The sequence below is a fragment of the Nyctereutes procyonoides genome, unplaced genomic scaffold (assembly GCF_905146905.1).
Source record: "Nyctereutes procyonoides isolate TBG_1078 unplaced genomic scaffold, NYPRO_anot_genome, whole genome shotgun sequence".
NCBI lineage: Eukaryota > Metazoa > Chordata > Mammalia > Carnivora > Canidae > Nyctereutes > Nyctereutes procyonoides.
The window spans coordinates 17,271,583-17,291,820 of NW_026575032.1; the positions used below are offsets into that span (position 1 = coordinate 17,271,583).

Here is a 20,238-nt window from a genome sequence, read left to right on the forward strand (position 1 = left end):
TGCCATGAAAATATCGGTAGTCAGTAAATATTTTTGAGTTAATGAATTAATTAAAAGGATATACCAAGGGTATAAAGATGAGTCTTCCTGTCTGTAAAGAACTTTTTAAGGTCTACATCTGGAGGTTTGGCATGTTTCTCTTCAAAAACTCCAGTTTTAGGATGTTTGTGTCTGAAGATGAAATGAAGTTTATAATCTTCTCCACATTTATCTGGTCCAAACATAATGGTATAGGATGTTTTATCATAAAAGTTTTCCTTCAAAGAGAGATGAGCGTTGGGATTAGTCCAGAATTAGAGAATTTAATGAATCTTCCTATTGTATCCAATTGAGTAGAGGTCATAAAAATGTATTAAATGCTAATTCACCAAAGAATTATTTGACACAAATGTCAATAAAGGATGTAGAGAAAAGACCATTTTTACTTCAAAAACAGATTTAAAAAAAAATGCACATGCTCCTTCCTTCCTGAAAATGTAGGAGAAGCTGAAACCACCCTAGCAACATCCTAATAAGCTTTAATTACTTTATATAACTCTGTACTATTAACATTTTGTTAAGAAAATTAAGTATAGAGGAAAGCATACTTATGACTACAATAATTACCCATTACTGTTTTTCAAGAAAACACCAGGAAACGACCTTCCTGAGCACAGAGTGAAGAGAGATTCAGACACAAAAACAGACACAGAGACACGCTCCCTGTTTTACTACTAGTAGTTTCTTTTTATTTGGCCTGGTCTGTTAGTTAAAAGCATGGGATATGTTGTCAGATCCTGAGGTTCAAATCCTACCCCTGCCACTTAGCCAGCTGTATGTGGCCCTGAGTAACTTTCTTAGCTTTTGTTGTCCTGTTCCCATTACCTCTCATATATGGAAGTAATAGTTGTACCTACCTTATAAGGTTTCTCTGAGGATTAACTGAGTTAATCAGATAAAGCGCTTAGAGAAATGCTGAGCATTTATTATGCCCTTATACCTCTGAGTCATAGTCCCCTTACAGTACCCAAAACAAGAGCTTCAACATACATTGCAACATACACTGGCCTCCCCTTTAACTAATTTTAATAATAGTAACATGGATTCTCTAATCCATGTTTTTACAGCCTAGCCATGGCCCTGCATTCTGACAAATATGTCACCGGTGTCCCATTTTCCTTATTCTGTTACGCAGAAGCCCCGACACAGCCCCCCGCCCTGCAGAAGAATGCGACAAGAAATGTCTCCAATCCAATACACTTGCTTCATTATGAAAACATTTCTAACCCGGTTATTTTTTTGTGGACTGCCAACTCCTGAACCGGCCCACCCTTTTTATTAGGTTCTTTGGCCATTTCATTTTAGTGCTTTGCTCTGTTATTTTACTTATCTGAGCAAACTTTCGATTCTTAATTCGTAAAAAAAATAAATATAATAATAATAATAATAATAATAATAATAACTAACTGATCTCTCAATGACATTTATAAGCACCATGGTATTTTTTTTACTGTATTATAGGGCAAACTTTATTATGTTGCTAAAGATTACAAAACCAATGCCATAAAAAAAACCAAAAAAACAAAAAACAAAAACAAAACCAATGCCATCAAGTAACATAGCTATGTATGAAACTTAAAGGCACACTCTTAAAGTTATACAAACTCACCCTGGCTAAAGATTTTTAAGGTTCTTTTTTATTTCAGTTGATAACAGAAATTTCAGTTTTCTTAATTACTCCTTAAAAATATTAACTTTAATAAGGTTTTCTTAAACATTAAAATATCATACCAGATTCAAACCATCAGTGTCTGCTAGGAGTTTAATGTATGCACCTCCACAATCAATACCATCTTGAAAATTTACTTCATATCTAAATGAAGGGAAAAAGAATCATACTGCTGATAAATAATTGCTAATTGCTCTTCAAAATCTATGTATTACTCTCAATTCATTTAACATAAATGTTTTTACATTACCAGAAAGCTCTCACAAAGCATATCTAACAACATGTAGGGAATAAGCTGAAATGTTTTTTCTATGCACATCCTTAAAATATTAAAAATAGAATGATTACCATCAACTATAGAAAAGCCAACCAACTTATTGAAATACTTTTTTCCATCAAAACTGCTGAATTAAGAATAAGATACTTTAAAAATATAATAGGAAATTTCAAATTTAGATAAAGTATACACTATGCATATTTCTTTATTAAAGAAAACAAAAATGATGATGACCATAGCTATAGTAACAGATTTCTAAGAAATTTCTGATAGATACATCCAGTTCACTAATTTGTATTTTAGTTCAACTACATCTAAACCACATTAAATAACTTGTACATTTAATTAAGTACCTCCAGCAAAGAGATTTCATGATCTCAATCAATAACCTGGACTACTTTCAGACCTTAGCAGTCAGGAAATACAGAAAAACAACTGAAAGACTAAGCTGATGTGAGAGCCTTTTCATGGATTTGCAACGCTGTGATTTTCAGCAAAAGATTTTTTTGTTGTTTTGTGTTTGTAAAGGAAATAGTCTTGTTTAGGCAGTAGACATAGGAAGCAGTATCTGGGAGAAATTTTTGGTAAACTGATGAATTACATGTGAAATAATCAATGAAAGAGCCCTCAGGGTGAAAACCAGGAAGAACCAAAATGGTTGTTTACTTGGTTTGGTGAATTAAAAGAAAGAGATGAAAACCAGAGAAGCAACAGGAACCAGTGCTAATTTTAAGGAAGGGCTGCAGTTAAAAATGTCTCTAAAAAAACTTCAGTGATACAAAGTAAAAATAAACAAACAGAAAAATAGCATACAGAACTCTTGACAGTTTGAACCTAATTAGTGTATATATTTTGCACTGAAAAGAACAAAGGAAATACGGTAAAATTTTAAGTGATTGTCTGCATTGCCAGATTATGGGGTGATCCTTCCCCCCACTTTCTCCTCTGCTTCTCAAGAAGCCTACAAGCGGTGGTTACAAGCATGTACTGTGGAGCCAGAGACCTGAGGTTTATTCTTAATTCCGCCACTTACTCTAGCAACACCTAGGGTAGGGCAAGTTACTCAAGCTCGAGGACCTCAAAAGATTGCGATGCTTAAATGATAATGCCACACATGGCGCTGGACAGATGCCCAAAATGTTAGCTGCTATTATGACCAGAAGAAAGGGTTTGTTCTTCTCTACTTTTTAAATAAAGGACAGTTTGTTTTCCTCAAAGCCTTGTCACTATTTTTATTCTAGGCAGCGACAAAGAAATTTTTTTCTCATGGAACATGTTCTTAGAGACTATAAAGTGGGACCCTTGGGGGACTCAGCGGTTTAGCGCCTGCCTTAGGCCCAGGGCGTGACCCCGAGGTCCTGGGATCGAGTCCCGCATTGGGCTCCCTGCCTGGAGCCTGCTTCTCCCTCTGCCTGTGTCTCTGCTTCTCTGTGTCTCTCATGAATAAATAAATATAATCTTTTAAAAAAAAGACTATATAAAGTAAAACAAATGGTGCACAGGGGCAATTAACAGTAAATGTTAATTATTTTAGGTAAAATAAAATAAAAAGATAGTTTTATTATAGGTGATCTAAGGACAAAGTGTTCTGTGAAAACATTAAGAACTGAAAAAGACAATTTTGTAAACTGTGTCTCTAAATATAAACATGGCTTTGTGGTTGTAATATGCCTAGATCCAATTATTGTGTCTATTTCTCAACACTGCAAACTTTCAGAGTTTTCAAACCATTAACTTGTGCCCAGTATGACTGTGAAAGGATTCACAGATTAGAGATCAGTGAAATGTGTGTCATTAGTCACACGGAAAAGGAGGACGTGTAAGAGGATGTGGCACTCTTATTTTGAGTCAGAGCATCATTCCCCACACTGTCCTAGGAGGCAGTAATTACGGTTACGGGGAAAGTTCTGTGGTCAGATACGTCTGGAAAACACAGTACTGAAGTCAGAAACAGGTTTTTGCACGCAGCACTTCTCCAACTCTTTAAAGCGCAAGCAAATACGCTTCCCTAGGCCTGCAGATAGGACACTCTTCATATCTGAAACTTACGTGATCCCATAAAGCATATTAACACATACACCATTTGAGAAAAGCAGCTTTAGAGCAAAGTTATATTATGAATTCATAGTATTTTTATTAATTTAAAATCTATTTATCCCATTTCATTTTATCAATATTAAGACATTCACTCTCCTTCTTTGAGTTATTTTTAAGCATATCAAAGACTGCCATTCAATTTTTCTTGGCCATCCTCTTCTTTTTTTCAAGATATAATTTCACAATTACTCAGTAATTTCACAAGTACTAAATGTGATTCATTTTACTCAAAATATTACGCTATTACTCTTCTTTACCCTTTCATTTAAGCCACAGTCAAAATAGAAAGTGATATTATATTCAACTAAGTTTCAAAAGAATAAGATTACTTTCAAACTTCCAAGAAAAAAGAAAAACCAAACCCTGAATAATGACAAATAATATCAAGCTCAAATATTAGTTCCAGTAAGTACTTATACAAATATTTTTGTTAAAATAATAGTCATATAATCTTTGACATTTAAAATTTTAGATTTATGGACATGAGAGTGCAACTAAAGCCAAACAACACAACAGAAAAATTAAGCCAATTATACCAAATGCCATATTTCCAAAAAATTCTAAAATACAAAATGGCATTCTAGTTATACTATGTAGGAACATGTTTAACATATTAACAACAAAAAAAAAGAAGGGGTTCTAGAGTGATATACTTTATGGGCAATGATATTTCTTTGTGTTGTACTTAACTTTGGACAGCCAAATCTTCTAACATAAGGGAGAAAATAACATTTATGCATTTTCTTTTGTTTTTAATATGAATTTTATCAGCTTTGTAACTCGATTTGTATAGATTTATTTTGTTTTAGACCCATTTTATATAGGTGAATCTTGAGGAATTTATACCTGATTTTATGACAGTACACATATAAGCAACATCATCATAAAGCCAGTTTATGTCACGCTGTGGCGGAGGGGAGAGAAGGACTGTCTCTGAAAACGTGTGCCCTCTGATAGGATGAGCACCGGGTGTTCTATGCGACTTCGAATCTCTAAATTACTTCTGAAACTAATAATACGCTACGTGTTAATTAAATTGAATTTAAATTTTAAAAAGTAAAAAAATAAAAGGGCTCTATGCTTGGAAGATAACTGATCTACATATGCGTATTCTTTCTAAGAGAAATTTGTTTCCTCTGAATCTTATAACTGGTTTAACAGTAATATTTCCGGTTCTAGTCTGAATTTACTGAAGTTAATATCTGCAGAGCAAGTAGTTTTAAGAAAAGAGTTAAAATAAAAACAGTGATTGTTGTATTATGCAGCCTATGGTGGCAGAATTTTTTATATAACAGTATATATTACATAATTCTTAAATTAACCTGCTGTTCCCTCAAATCCTCAGAGGATCTAGGTGTATACACGCATTGTATATTTAGGTAAGTGAAATTGAAATCGAAATCTGGATTTTTATGCCCATTTTATAACCATCATAGCTATAATCAGAAGCCAAAATATATAAAACTAATACAAATTTCAGAAAAAGTACTGAAAAACACAATACAACTTACTGAACGATCAAGGGTTTGTCAGCAAAAATGAAGGGTTTTGCTAATACAGCAGCTATTGCATGATGCTTTGCTCTAGATTTCAGTACCAGCCCTCTGTCACCAGGCACTCGGTTTTCTTTCAATTCTTCTATTTCCCATCTTCCTAAAACATAAAGCAAAGCAATTAAACTAAAACTCAAAACACTGCCTTACAAATTACTGACCAGCAGTGACCAATATTTTCATGAAGACTAATTTAGGAAAAATAAAGTTTTAAAACAAGAAATAATATCTGCAACTGTATGCATGTCTGCTCTTTTCGGCTCCTATCAGAGTGGTTCCATTTTCTTAGATAAAATTGGACTATATTTCTCTGCCTTTTCAATCCATGAAATTACAGAACGTGGTCTGTCTCACGGATGTATCAACACTGGATTTTTAAAATGAGATATTTTAGGGGGCCCTGGGTGGCTCAGTGGTTGAGCATCTGCCTTTGGCTCAGGGCGTGACCCGGGGGTCCCGGGATCGAGTCCCGCATGGGGCTCCCTGCATGGAGCCTGCTTCTCCCTCTGCCTGGGTCTCTGCCGCTCTGTGTCTCTCGTGAACAAATAAATAAAGTCTTTAAAATAAAACAGAATGAGATATTTTTAAATTACAGATAAGATAAAGAGCATTCTTAACACAAAATAAACAGATTGCAACAGTCGATTTATTTTGAAATATATGGTACTCATCAGCTACTTTTCTTACTTTGCAAAAGTTACTACAGGGATTTAGGAGTACCTGGGTGGCTCAGCTGAAAGAGCATGTGACTCTTGATCTTAAGGTTGTTAAGTCTGAGCCCCCATGTTGGTGTAGAGATTACTCATATAAACAAAAGTTAAAATAATAAAAAATAAATTTAAAAAAGTTATTGTGGGCATTTTGAAAACCATATGGCTAATGAACATCAGTTAAGGTCACCCTTCTCAGGCTAGGCCAGTTAGTCCTCAGAACTTTTGGCCAAGAAAGTAGCAAGCACTGGATAAGCACGTAGCTGTAATATGGTAAAGTTGAGTTAGCTCCTCTCTGGGCTGGGATTTTCCATGTTTTAGATCAGAAAGCTCCTGAAATTAGATCATGGGCTACAAATCTTGTAAAGTTCAACGGGCTGCCTGTAGCCCAAAAGTTGTGTGTTGGACTTTTCCTTTTTTAGAACAGAAAATAACCAAATCATATTAATTTGTATAAAATATTCTAGTTTTGAGAATTATAGGTATTGCCTTTTCCAAGGATAATCAAATTAGCAAAAACTAGCTATTTTCCAGTATTATACTAACTTTGAATATTGACAGGCACTTATGAATCACTATTGCTCTTTATATTACTTTTTTTCCTTCCTAAAAAACAAAAAACCAACAGTGCAAGAACCTCAACAGTCCTGAGCCAGAAAGTATTTTTTGGTCTATCACTGTGCAGAATTTATTGGGCTTTATAAAATGCATTTTTAAAAGTTCATAGGTTTCTATTCCTTTTTCTCTCCCTAATTTGGTTATACTATACCTCTCTAAGAAAGATGAATTCATTTGATATTTTTTCTCTCACATTGATAATAAATTGTATTATCACTACTAACCTGCGGTTTCAGCAAAAGAAAAGGTATTCTTTTAGGAAATAATAACTTTATCTTCAGGATCTTCAGAATATTTAAAGAATTTTTAAAACTATCTTGTCTTTTTTTCTTGCAATTATGCACATATATTTATCAGCTATGCAAAAGGCACCATCTAGCACTTTTAGAAAACTTGTGACAGGGAAATTATTGCTCAATGACAAGAGGTTTTCCCCAATTTCAAATAATCAATAACTTTCTATTAAATGATCACATAGCCAAATTCTAGGCAATCAGTGAATAGAAGTTCTAGTATAAATAAAAAAATTTAAGATTTCATTTATTTATTTATTTATTTATTTATTTATTTTAAAAGAGAGAGAGAGAGAGAGAAAGAGAGTGTGTCGGTGGGGGAAGGGGCAGAGGGAGAGAGAGAATCCCAAGCAGACTCCATGCTGAGTGCACAGCCATCCCATGACCCTTAGCAGAAACCAAAAGTCAGATGCTTAACCAACTAACCCACCCAGGAATCCCAATTCTGGTGAAAATAAAAATTTTCAAAGGATTTCACATGGTTTTACATCCTGAAAATTGGTCACTTAAATAACTGGTATTTATTCGATATTTATACTTTTATTAATAACTCAATCTGGAAAATGTGAGTTTATTCCAAATGCAAACTCTATATCCCAGCATGTTTCATAGGTGTGCTTACTCCTGAAAAGTTCAGAATGAGCTTTATTCAGGTGGCACCTGAAGAAGCTGCCATTAACTACCGTGAATAATATTCCTGCAAAAGAATCTAATATTATTAATCTCAACCTACCACTTTGTAAACAATGCTACTACTATCAATACCCAAAATACCATTTTCAGGATCTAGAACTTTAGCAGATTCCATATTTTCTGAAGTTGCTTTCAAGACATTGACAAAAGCCATTCAGAAACTACACTAAATCTAACTTGTGAGAAAATTATTTTCATGGATATTTGTTTAATGAGACTATAGACAAAATCTGGATGATAAGTTTGGTCTTTTGCTTGCTTGTTCGATTTTTAATTTTGAACTGGAGAAAAAACTCATTTAAACATTAAAAGCCACTTTTGTCTGGCAAGAAATAGATATTTAAACTCACTTGTAAGATAGACCATAGCTTAATTTTACCAAACTCAATGGATATCTACTTAAATGTGAAACAGATATCTACTCAAATATTTTGTTTTGTTTTGTTTTGCTTCAGTTACCTCTACACCCAGTGTGGGACTCGAATGCACAACCTTGAGATCAGGGATCACATTCTCTTCTGACTGAGCCATTCCTGGCATCCCTAAACACAGATGTTTTAAGCCAAACATTCTGTTTAATAATGTACATTTCCGTGGGCATATTTTAGGTTGCATTACATCTCTGCAGACTTCCTGCTTCTTTGAGGAAAATTATTCTTTTCTCTAAATGGATTTAGACTAAATGCAATATTGCTTGATCCATGTATGGTAGGGCTCTTTATGGAGAATATAAGCACATACAAACCCAAAGGAAGTGCTGGGATGGAGAACACTGCAAAGGGAGACATGCAGGTACAATCTTCATCTCACACTAAAATAAACTATGAAAAGGAAGTCAATAGGTGACATCCTACACATGCTATTATCTCATGTACTATTCTTGTTATTGTTCTCATGTAACAGCCTGTTGGAGTCTGCGTGTGAGGTCACATCCTTATAAGCATGAGGTCCTCTGAGAGAGGGAATTCCCATGATCAGGCACCTTGAGAAAAGGCTGATCTTGCTTAGGATACAACCAAGGAGGAGGCTGATTTTAGACTACAAAGAGAAAGAAATTCTTCCTTCATACTCCAAAAAGTCCTCTTGGGGAAGAAAAGATGACTCTTGCATACAGGACCTTTCTTTCTATGGTTAACCCTCAAGATAACCCTAGCAGAGACCCAATAGTAGTGGATGTAAGGCCCTGAGATCCGAGCTCCAGGAGCAGCCACATTTCTTGTAGCTCTCATAAATTACCCTCTATTCTGCTCTGGCTAGGACAATCTTGCCCTCAGTTACAACTTGATATAAGTGTGCCCATGCTTGAGATGAAACAACAGAGAACAGCGGGAGCCAGGGAAATACTGCTGCTGGACATGTAGTGACTAACTGCAGTGGAATGAAAATTCAACTCTTCCGAGTTAGGAAACCCGATGGTGACTTAAGCATGGATCGCCCAGAGACTTCCAGAAATATCAGAAAGGAGACAAAGGACTGAACATTCTGCTGTGAAGCACAATGGGGCCCCGGACTACATATATTTAAGAGAAATATAATCTCAAAAGCTAGCAAACTCTGGACTCGTACTGGTTTTATCGAAAGTTTAAATAAATATTTTACCATCATATATGGAAATCTCTGCATCTGTATCATCTTTCTTTGCTTTTGATAAAACCCACCTGTAAATAAAGGTGAAAGCAAATATGTATCATTAAAAATAAAACCAGCAATTTATAGACACAATGAATATTGGAAATATAACAAAAGACTACCCAATAGTCACTTCTCATTAAAAAATAAATGCTTAGAGGCTGCACAAAGATGCCCATATAGAATCTTGCAAGGCTACAGTTAAATCATATTTGGAATCCACAATCTACTAGTTGTATGATCATATTTAAGATATGTTAAGCCTCAGTTTCCTCACCTGTAAAATGAAGATAAAGATAGTATTTACCTATCCCCTTGGGGCAGTGTCTGGTAAATAATAATCAATAAATAGTAACATTTATTTTTTTACCAATATTTAGGATGGAACAGTAGTTTGAATGTCATTTGAAATCAGATTCATAATATCTGTCTTTAGGAATGAAGAAATGTCATAAATTTTTACTATTCTCATAATTCATTTGTATTATTTTCTTTATATAAATGGCTTCAAGTTAAACATTTCTATCCACAACAAAAATGTGTTAAGGTACTGGTTTACACTGTCAAATAAAGTACTTTAACATTTTTTATAGTTCTGTAGTAGAGGCAATTTTCATAGGCCAATAACCAAAAACTTCAAAAAAGCTAATTAAATCAAAGAAAACAAATCAAGAGAATTGAATGAATACTCACCCAGCCAACCTTCCACTATCAAAAGTTTCTGTAAAATATACTTCTCCCATAGGCTGAGGTGTCTTATAATTAATCTAGAAAATAGAGTTTTTAAAATCTAAAGTTAATCATCTTCGCAAATATTTTCATTAAATAATCTCACTAGTTAAGAACCTAGTTTGTAATGCACATATAGGTAAAATAGATAAAAAATGACATGGCCTCAAAACTTCAGATCCTTTTGCACTAACATACAGGAGAATATCAGAGATACGATGACAGAAAAAAAAAAACTGTAAGCGCAAACAGAGAATACACTGATTCCTTCTAATACAGGAGGGACGGGAAAAAAATTCTACCAGAGAAGGCCTCATGACACAGCTGACATCGCTTTGAAAGGGTCCTAACAGGTGACAATCTTTGGAAATATAAATCATTAGAAACAGGAAATAGCATGATCCAACACATATAAGATGAAAAACTTAGCAAGCATATAGACTGGTTTAAGATTAACTGTTACATTTTACTGTTACAGGTTAGAGGAGGAGGATACCATTTTGAGAGATGAGGAACCCAGAAAAGAAAAAGATTCAATAGAGAAAGATCTGCAAAGCACAGCTTCAAGTGCCCTATAAGTGTTAGCTGCTATGATGGTGGTAATTAAATTGGTGCTAGTGACACGGTGGTTCTTTTAATCCTCATAAGACTTCTGAGAGCAAAATACTATCATTGCACTCATATTATATCAACTGTTGCGCACTTAGATGGTTACAGGCCATGATGGGACTCCAGCTGTCTGGCTTCAAAGCTCATACACTTAACCACTATGCCATAAAGAACACACCACCAAAACCATTTAAAAGACTATAAAGATTATTTGACAAATTATCAAAAGATAATTTGAATTGATGATGAATGAATAAATTCTGCCTAAAGTAACAGATCAAGTTGGGTCCTTTCTGAATCAATCTCTGTGATTCAATCTGTGTGACTATGAGATTTCTTTTCTCAGCCTTTAGGGAAAAGGATGAAGCGCTTTTTCTATTCACTACCCCTACCCTAACCTGATAGTACATTTCCTGTCTAAGGGGGGGTAGACATCAATAATCAAACATAACTGTATGTAATGTAATTACTGACAAGGTCAAGGTTCCACGTCCCATCGTTTTTTTTTTTTCTCAAATGTCACCAAATGCAGTTAGAGTGGTAGGTATCTCCTAACTCCTTTGAAGTATTAACCTCCAGAGACCCTTGCAGGGACTGTACCTAAGTCCATCATCAGCTCTTTGATTCCTTACTCTCTCTAGATGGCATAGCTGGGTCTTTAAAAGAAACGCCCTTACGGAGTTTAAAATTTAACAAGAAGCAGAATATTGACCTTAAACAGCTAAACAACACCTTTCATCTGCAAATAAAAAGCTCTCATGGTAAGTGAGGCCAAGAAGTCTGTACCAGCTCAAGGCTATGGCCCTCGGCCCCTTAAGCGGGCGTCCTTACCCTCAAAAAGATTTCTGAAAAACTTCCTGATTGTCCCCAGATTACCTAGGACGACTCCTCGATGTAAAAGTTCTTCTGGATCGTCAGGATGTACAAAAATCTCTGCAAGGTTTTTCAGACTCCCGTTAGTCACCGCCTCAAAACACATCTTGACGCTGAACCAGAAACCCAGATGAGCCTTATGACAGGCCCCCTGCATGATCACCTCCCTTTCTGATTCCTCCTCCTACTTGACATTTCCTTTCCTTAGAGGAGTAAGAAAACCTACTTAACTTTACTTCTAGGAAGAACTGCAAATTATACGATCTTCTATCTGAAGAAGACTAGCAGTGTCAGAAATAAGGTTGAAAACCTTTCTCTTAGACACAAGTCCTCAGTCCTCTTCAGCCAGGGACAAATTCCTATTATGACAGTAAAAACCTTCCCCATATTTACTTAGCAATAAAACTGTGCTAGGTGCAATGCATACATTTCTGTAATACATGGGCACTCTAAAACACAGCAGGAAAAAAATAAAATAAATAAAATAAAAAATAAAATAAAATAAAACACAGCAAGAACTAGCCAAAAAAACAAAACAAAACAAAACAAAACAGTGTTTTTCTATTTGTTTAGAAAATGAATACTATTAGAACTGAAATGAATCTTAAGAGGTCACTGTCCTCGGTATCCTGAAAAGAAAGAACTTACAACTCATTTCTCAGTAACCATACCTCTGAGGGAAGTTCACCTTCATTAACATCAATCTCTTCTGAATTTTCATCAAAATCTTCCATCTCAACACCATCATCCATAAATTCTGCATTAACTGAGATGAACAGAAGTCCCAGACATAGCCAAAAGCTTTGGAAATGCATACTGATTACCTGTGAAGTTAAAAATTTATCAGTGAAAATAAAAGTTGTGAAAAATATGTATGTACACTTAACAAAGAAATACTTTCTCTTTAATACCTCCTCTATCTAAGATGGCCTTTAAAATGACTCATTAACAAAATTATTTAAATTATACCTTGAACAAATGAAAGTACAAACTTCAAATCCCACAGGACACAGATTCTAGAGCTACCTACCTGCCTCTAAAAACAAAGAGCCAAGGGGCACCTGGGTGGCTCAGTCAGTTAGGTGGCTGACTCTTGGTTTGGGCTCAGGTCATGAGATCCAGCCCCACATACCACTCCACCCAGCAAGGAGTCTGCTTGTCCCTCTCCCTCTGCCCCTGTGCATGGTCTCTTTCCTAAATAAATAAATAAATAAATAAATAAATAAATAAATAAAATCCTTAAAAAACCCAAGAGCCACATAACACCTAAAGATATCAACAACAGTGATTATCAAACTCAAATAATATGTGGACCCTTTTAAAAAAAGAAAGGAGTATCATGATTCTCAAATGTTTATTTTTTATTACAATCTTGCTTAAATATATATAAACATAGAGTTTCATAATTATTAAACCAAAGTATATTACATATAAGCACCAAAAAAAACTAAAGAAAAATAATTTTATCACAATTTAATGTGACAGTCTTTTCCTGAATCAAATCACAGCTAAAAAAACAAATCAAAACAAAAAAACGAATAAATAAATATAGGACTTATCAGGTTGACTGTATTAAATAATGTTCTTTTACATTTAACATAATACTTTGAAGACTCAATAATCAAACTATTTCCCCATTTAAATACTGCAAAATGTCTTTTCCTCATTATAGTATTACTTGAGTAGAAACCAAATATAATTTGGCTGCCCCTTGGCAGAAACATATGATTTGTATAATTATGTTTTGCTCTATTTCCACTAACGTGTTAAAATTCAAGTTAAGAATCTGCTTCTTAAAAAAAAAAAGAATCTGCTTCTTGGTTTCTTTTTTTTCCCCTTTGTTTCTTAAAATTCCACATATGAGTGAGATCTCATGGTATTTGTGTTTCTCTGATTTATTTTGCTCAGCATAATACTCCTAGTTCTGTGTTGTTGCAAATGGCAAGATTTTTGTTCCTTTGTTATGGCTGAGAAATACTCCATTGTCTACGTACACCACAACTCCACAACTATATCCATTCATCCATCAATGGACCCTTGGGCTGTTTCCTTGGTTTGACTATTATAAATAATGCTGCAACAAACATAGGGGCACATATACCCCTTGAATCAGTGGTTTTGCATTTTGGGGGTAAATACCCAGTAGTGCAATTCCTGGATTATAGGGTAGTTCTATTTTAATTTTTTGAGGAACTCCCATACTGTTTTCTACAACGGCTGCATCAGTTTGCATTCCCACCAACAGTGCAAGAAGGTTATTTTTTCTCCACATCCTTATCAACATTTGTGTTTGTGTTTTGATTTTAGCCATTCTGACAGGTGTGAGGTGATATCTCATTGCAATTTTGATTTGCATTTCTCTGATGATGAGTGACAGTATCTTTTCATATTTGTTGGCCATCTGTATGTCTTCTTTGGAGAAATGTCTGTTCAAATCTTTTCCCCATTTTTAATGGACTATTTGGTTTTTGGGTGTTGAGTTGTATCAGTTCTTCATATATTTTGGATACTAACCCTTTATCAGTTTGCCATTTGCAAATATCTTCTCTCATTCCATAGGTTTTCATTTAGTTTTGTTGATTGTTTCCTTCACTATGCAGAAATGTTTTATTTTTATGTCATCCCAATATCTTATTTTTGCTTTTATTTCCCTTGCCTCGGACACATACTTAGAAAAGCATTGCTGTGGCCAGTGTCAGATTATTGTCTGTGCTCTCTTCAAGAATTTTTATGGCTTCAGGTTGCACATTTAGGTCTTTAATCCATTTTGAGTTTATTTATGCATGTGGTCCAATTTCATTCTTTTGCATGTAGCAGTCTAGTTTCTCCAACACCATTTGTTGAAAAGACTTTTTCATTGTATATTCATTCCTCCATCGTCGAGGATTAATTGACCATAGAATTGTGGGTTTATTTCTGAGTTTTCTATTCTGTTCCATTATCTATGTGTCTATTCCTATGCCAGTACCATACTGTTTTAATTACTACTACTTTGTAATATAACTTGAAGTCTGGAATTGTGATGCCTCCAGTTTTATTTTTCTCTTTTAAGATTGCTTTGGCTATTCAAGGTCCTTTGTGATTCCATACAAATTTTAGGACTGTTTGTTCTAGTTCTGTGAAAACTGTTGTTGGTATTTCAGTAAGGATTGCATAACTGTGTAGATTGCTTTGGATGAAATAGACATTTTAACAACATTTTTTTCTTCCAATCCATGAGCATGGAAATGTCTTTCTGTTCCCTTGTGTTGTCTTGAATTTCTTTCATCAGTGCTTTACAGTTTCCAAAGTACAGGCCTTTCACCTCTTTGGTTACATTTATTCGTAGATATTCTATTGTTTTGGGTACAATTGTAAATGGCATGGCTTCCTTAGTTTCACTTTTTGCTGCTTCATTATTAGCATATATGAATGCAGCAAATTTCTATACATTGATTTTGTGTCTTGCAACTTTACTGAATTCATTTATCAATTCTAGTAGTTTTTTTGGTGGAGTCTTTATAGAGTTTTCTATATATAATATCATGTCATCTGCAAATAGTGAATTTTACTTCTTCCTTACCAATTTGGATGACTTTTATTTCTTTATGTCATCTAATTGCTGTGGCTTGAACGTCCAGTAGTACGTTGGAATAAAGGTGGTGAGAGTGGATATCCTTGTCTTGTTCCTGACCTTAGGGGGAAACTCTCCATTTTTCACCATTGAGTATTGTGTTAGCAGGGGTTTTCATATAAGGCTTTTATTATTTTGAGATATGTTCCCTCTAGACCATTTTTTTTTCCATGAATGGATGTTGTGCTCCTTCAGATGTTTTTTCCACATATACTGAAACGATCACATGGTTTCAATACTTTCTCTTATTGATGTGATGTATCATGTTGATTGTTTTATGATTATTAAACCTTGCAATCCAGGAATAAACCCCATTCGATTGCAGTATATCATTTTTTAAATATATTGTTGGATTCAGTTTGCTAATATTTTGCTGAGGATTTTTGCATCTATATTCATGAGAGATATTGGCCTGTAGTTTTCTTTTTTGGTGATGTTTTTATCTGGTTTTGGTATCAGGATACTGGCCTCATAGAATGAATTTGGAAGTTTTCCTTACTGTTGTATTTTTTGGAGTAATTTGAGAAGAATACGTATTAACTCTTTTTTTCAATGTTCAGCAGAATTTGTCTGTGAAGCCATCTGGGCCTATAACTTGTGTTTGTTGAGGTTTTTTTTTTTTTTTTTTTTTTTTTACTGATTCCATTTCAATGCTGGTGATTGGTCTGTTTAAATTTTTTATTTCTTCCTGCTTTAGTTTTGGTAGGTTACACATTTCTAGGAATTTATCCATTTCTTCTAAGTTGTCCAATTTGTTGGCATATAGGTTTTCAGAATACTCTTGTTTATATTTCTGTGATGTCAGTTGTTATCTTTCCTCTTTCATTGGTAGTTTTCTTTATTTGGGTTCTCTCTCTCTCTCTCTCTCTCTCTCTCTCTCTCTCTCTCTCTTTCTCTCTTTTTAAACAAATCTTGCTAGAGGTTTATCAATTTTGTTGTCTTTTCAGAGAACCAGTTCCTGTTTCCATTGATCTGCGATTAGAACCCTCCCTAATGAGATCAAAACTTTATGTGAATATGTGGGCCAGTTAGTCTTGATTTCTTCTATGGAACACTGGCTATATAACACTAAAATTTACTTTGAAAAACGCATGTTTTCAGATGTCTGAGTGGCTCAGCGGTTGAACGTCTGCCTTCAGCTCAGGGTGTGATCCTGGTCCGGGGATCGAGTCCCACATCGGGCTCCCTGCAAGGAGCATGCTTCTCCCTCTGCCTGTGTCTCTGCTTCTCTCTGTGTCTCTCATAAATAAACAAATAAAATATTAAAAAAAAAAAGAAAAAGAAAAACTCATGGTTTTAAAAAAATCAACACCAATCACCCATAATAAGGATATTCTATATTAACAAGTATATTAATACAACCCTCTTTATGGACAACATAAAAAATGATGTATGCTGTTATGTGCTAGAAGAGTTTGAGTTTCCTGAATCATAAGTAAGAGGTGTAACTGACATAAGAAGTAATTTTTAAAAAAATTTTATTTATTCATGAGAGGCACACAGAGAGAAGCAGACACAGGCAGAGGGAGAAGCAGGCTCCATGCAGGGAGCCCAACGTGGGACTCGATCCCCTGATCCCGGGATCATGACCTGAGCCAAAGGCAGATGCTCAACCACTGAGCCTACCAGGTGCCCCGAGGTAGAAAGTAAATTTAAGGAGATCATTTTGATTCAATAACCATAGCTTGGTTTATTTAAATATTTTTACTTATTGGCACAGGAATAAGTGCATATGCAAATTGTTTATGAATTGTTAATGATTCTAAAAGCTTCAGTTCTCAAGTTTTAAGAGAGTCCCACTATTTCCATAATGTAATAAAGTGTTTTGCTTGACTCGCTATCAGTAACATTTAAGTAAAACAGAAGTGCATAATAGCAGCAATAATGACCATTAATATCACTGTGATCCATATCTTCCCCTTCAAAATGAACACACACTTTACCTTCTTAATAATTAATTTGTTGGAAAAATATATTCTAAGTGCTTTGTTCTGGTGTATTGAGCTGCTGGGAAAGTTAAAAGGAAATCAAGCACACAGTGCTGTCTCTGGAACCCTATTCTTCAGCCAGAGCAACCCCATTCTATTTTCTGTATTACAATTCTTCCTAACTTTCCTTCAGGAATAAATAGTTGACAAAGCTTCAGGAAAAAAAAAAAGTCTAGAAAACCTTTCATCTTAAAAGTCTGTCTTGTCTCTAAATTTCTATGACTATGATCATGCATTTGCATAAAAGAATGAGCTAAATTGATCTCTGCGGCCCAGGACACAAACAGGATAGGCATTATTACTTCCAACCTACACACTGAAAACAGATTTAAAACTTGGTCAAAGTCACATAGGTTGGAAATGTGAAACAAGACCAGAATCTAGAATGTACATCAACATACCATGCTACCTCTTATTTTAATCTTATCCCACTGCATTATTATATGATTTTGATAAAGCAATGGAAAGAAATTACAAATATGATAACAGCATATACTTTTGAACCTCTAAATTTACTTCAATTTAATCTAAATTTTCAAATTTAGATTATTGTAATCTAATTACAATAATAAAATAATTGTAATCTAATTACAATTAATAATTGTAATCTAATTATAATCTAAAATAATCTAAATTTCTCAAATTTAGATTATTAGTATTAAGCTATTAAGATATTTACCCAGAAATGACCATGTTACCTTACAGAAGTGAAATAGTTAAAAATAAATTCCTGTTGGTCACAAAACATCCTGCAGGCAATATGGTTCTACAGATAATAGTCTCCATTTAAAAGTGATGTACTTCAAGGTAACTGAGGCTATTTATTCCTTTTAAAAAAGAATAAGAGATACAGACCTAATAGTTTCTGCTTAATTCTTGAGTGCTCTATTTACTGTTCAGTGATGCACCAGCTGACAACTAAGAATTAAGCCACAAAGGTCACAGTCTCACTTGAACATCATCACTCTATGGTACCAATACGTCATCAAGCTCCAAACAAGCTTGTGAGGTTTTGGACATATCGTTTCTTAAAGGAAGGGGCAAAATATGGCCAGGACTGAACCGGAGCTTCGAGAGGCCTGACAGTGAGATAATACTACAAAACACAAGTAACTAAATTATGCAGTTAAAGACATTTTTTTAATTGTGGTAAAATACACAAAAGTTACCACTTAAACCAATTTTAACCATTCAATTCAGTAGTGCAAAGTACATTTACACTGTTGTACAACCAACCTCCAGAACTCTTTCCATCTTGTAAAACTAAAACTCTGTACCATTAAACCACAACTTTCCCATTCTCCCTCCCTCAAGCCCCTGGAAACCATCATTCCTTTATTAGTTCTAACATGTTTTTTGGTAGAGTCTTTAGGGTTTTTTTTTTTTTTTTTTTTTTTACATAGAAGATCATGTTATCCATGAATAAATTTCTTCCTTTTAAATTTTATTTCTTTTTTTGCCTAATTGCTCCTGCTAGGACTTCCAATACTATGTTGAATAGAAGTGACAAAAAGAAGCATACTTACTTTGTTCTAGTTCTTAGAGGAAAAGTTTTTGGTCTTTCACCACTGAGTATGGTATTCGCTGTCGGCTTTTCACGTACAGCCTTTATTATGTTGAGGTAGTTTCTTTCTGTTCATAGTTTGTCAAATGTCTTTTATCATAACTCCCACTTGTTCATGGCATACAATCTTTTTTAAAAGATTTATTTTATTTATTTTTTATTTCTATTTTTATTTTTTAAGATTTATTTATTTATTTAAAGATTTATTTATTTTAGAAAGAGAGTGAGAGAACATGCAAGTGGAGGGGAAGGCAAAGGAGAGGTAGAGAGAGAAGCTCAAGCAGACTCCCCACTGAGCATGGAGCCCAACGCAGGGCTCAATCTCACAACCCTGAGATCATGACCTGAGCTGAAATTAAGAGTTAGATGCTTAACCGACTGAGGCACCTACACGCTCTGGTGTATTATCTTTTTAATGTGCTGCAGAATTCTATTTGCTAGTATTTTGTTAAGGATTTTTGCGCCAATATTCATCAGGGATATTGGTCCATAGTTTTCTTGTAGTTTCTTTGTCTGGCTTTGATATCAGGATAGCACTACCCTTACAGAATAAGTTTAGAAGTTTTCCTTCCTCTTTAATTATTCAAAAGAATTAGAGGAGGATTGGAATTAATTTTTCTTTCAATGTTTGATAGACTTTACTAGTCAAGCTATATGCTCCTGGGCTTTTACTTGGCAGGTTTTTGATTACTGAGTCAATCTCCTTACTATATATAGGTCTGTTCAGATTTTCTGTTTCATCATGATTTAGTCTTAATAAATTGTATCTTCTAGGAATTCATCTATTTCATCTAGATTATCCAGTTGTTGGCATATAATTGTTCAGAGTATTCTCTTGCAGTCCTTTATACATCTATAGAATTAGGTGAAATGTCCAGTCTTTCACTTCTGATTTTAGCTGAGTCTTCTTTCTTATTCAACGTAGCTAAAGGTTAATTTTGTTGATTTTTTAAAAAAACTCTATGTTTCAATTATTTTATCTATTGTTTATCTACTCTCTATTCCGTTTATCTCTCATCTAATCATTATTATTTTCTTCCTTCTACTAGCTTTGGTTTTTCTAGTTCCTTAAGGTGTAAATTTAAGTTGTAAATTTGAGATTTTTTTTATTGTAAATGTCAACAGCCAAACATTTCCCTATTAGGAAAATTTTCACTGTATCCCATAAGTTTTGGGATGTTGGATTTCTGTTTTCATTTACCTCAAGATATTTTCCAATTTCCTTATGATTTCTTTTTTTTTTTTTGGCCTTTTGGTTGCTTAAGAGTGTTTAATTTCCACATG

General features: G+C 34.3%; 1 protein-coding gene across 1 annotated transcript in view; it reads right to left on the reverse strand.

The window, feature by feature from the left end:
- The window catches only part of CLGN (calmegin), a 46,474-nt gene that overhangs the window by 17,169 nt on the left and 9,067 nt on the right, over positions 1 to 20,238 (reverse strand). Inside the window, exons 2-7 of the mRNA XM_055317015.1 lie at positions 12,461 to 12,613; positions 10,272 to 10,345; positions 9,549 to 9,607; positions 5,594 to 5,735; positions 1,771 to 1,852; positions 65 to 257 (exon numbers count right to left, since the gene is read on the reverse strand). Of these exons, the coding sequence (XP_055172990.1) occupies positions 65 to 257; positions 1,771 to 1,852; positions 5,594 to 5,735; positions 9,549 to 9,607; positions 10,272 to 10,345; positions 12,461 to 12,604 (694 nt within the window). The 5' untranslated portion in view covers positions 12,605 to 12,613. The remainder of the gene's footprint in view (positions 1 to 64; positions 258 to 1,770; positions 1,853 to 5,593; positions 5,736 to 9,548; positions 9,608 to 10,271; positions 10,346 to 12,460; positions 12,614 to 20,238) is intronic.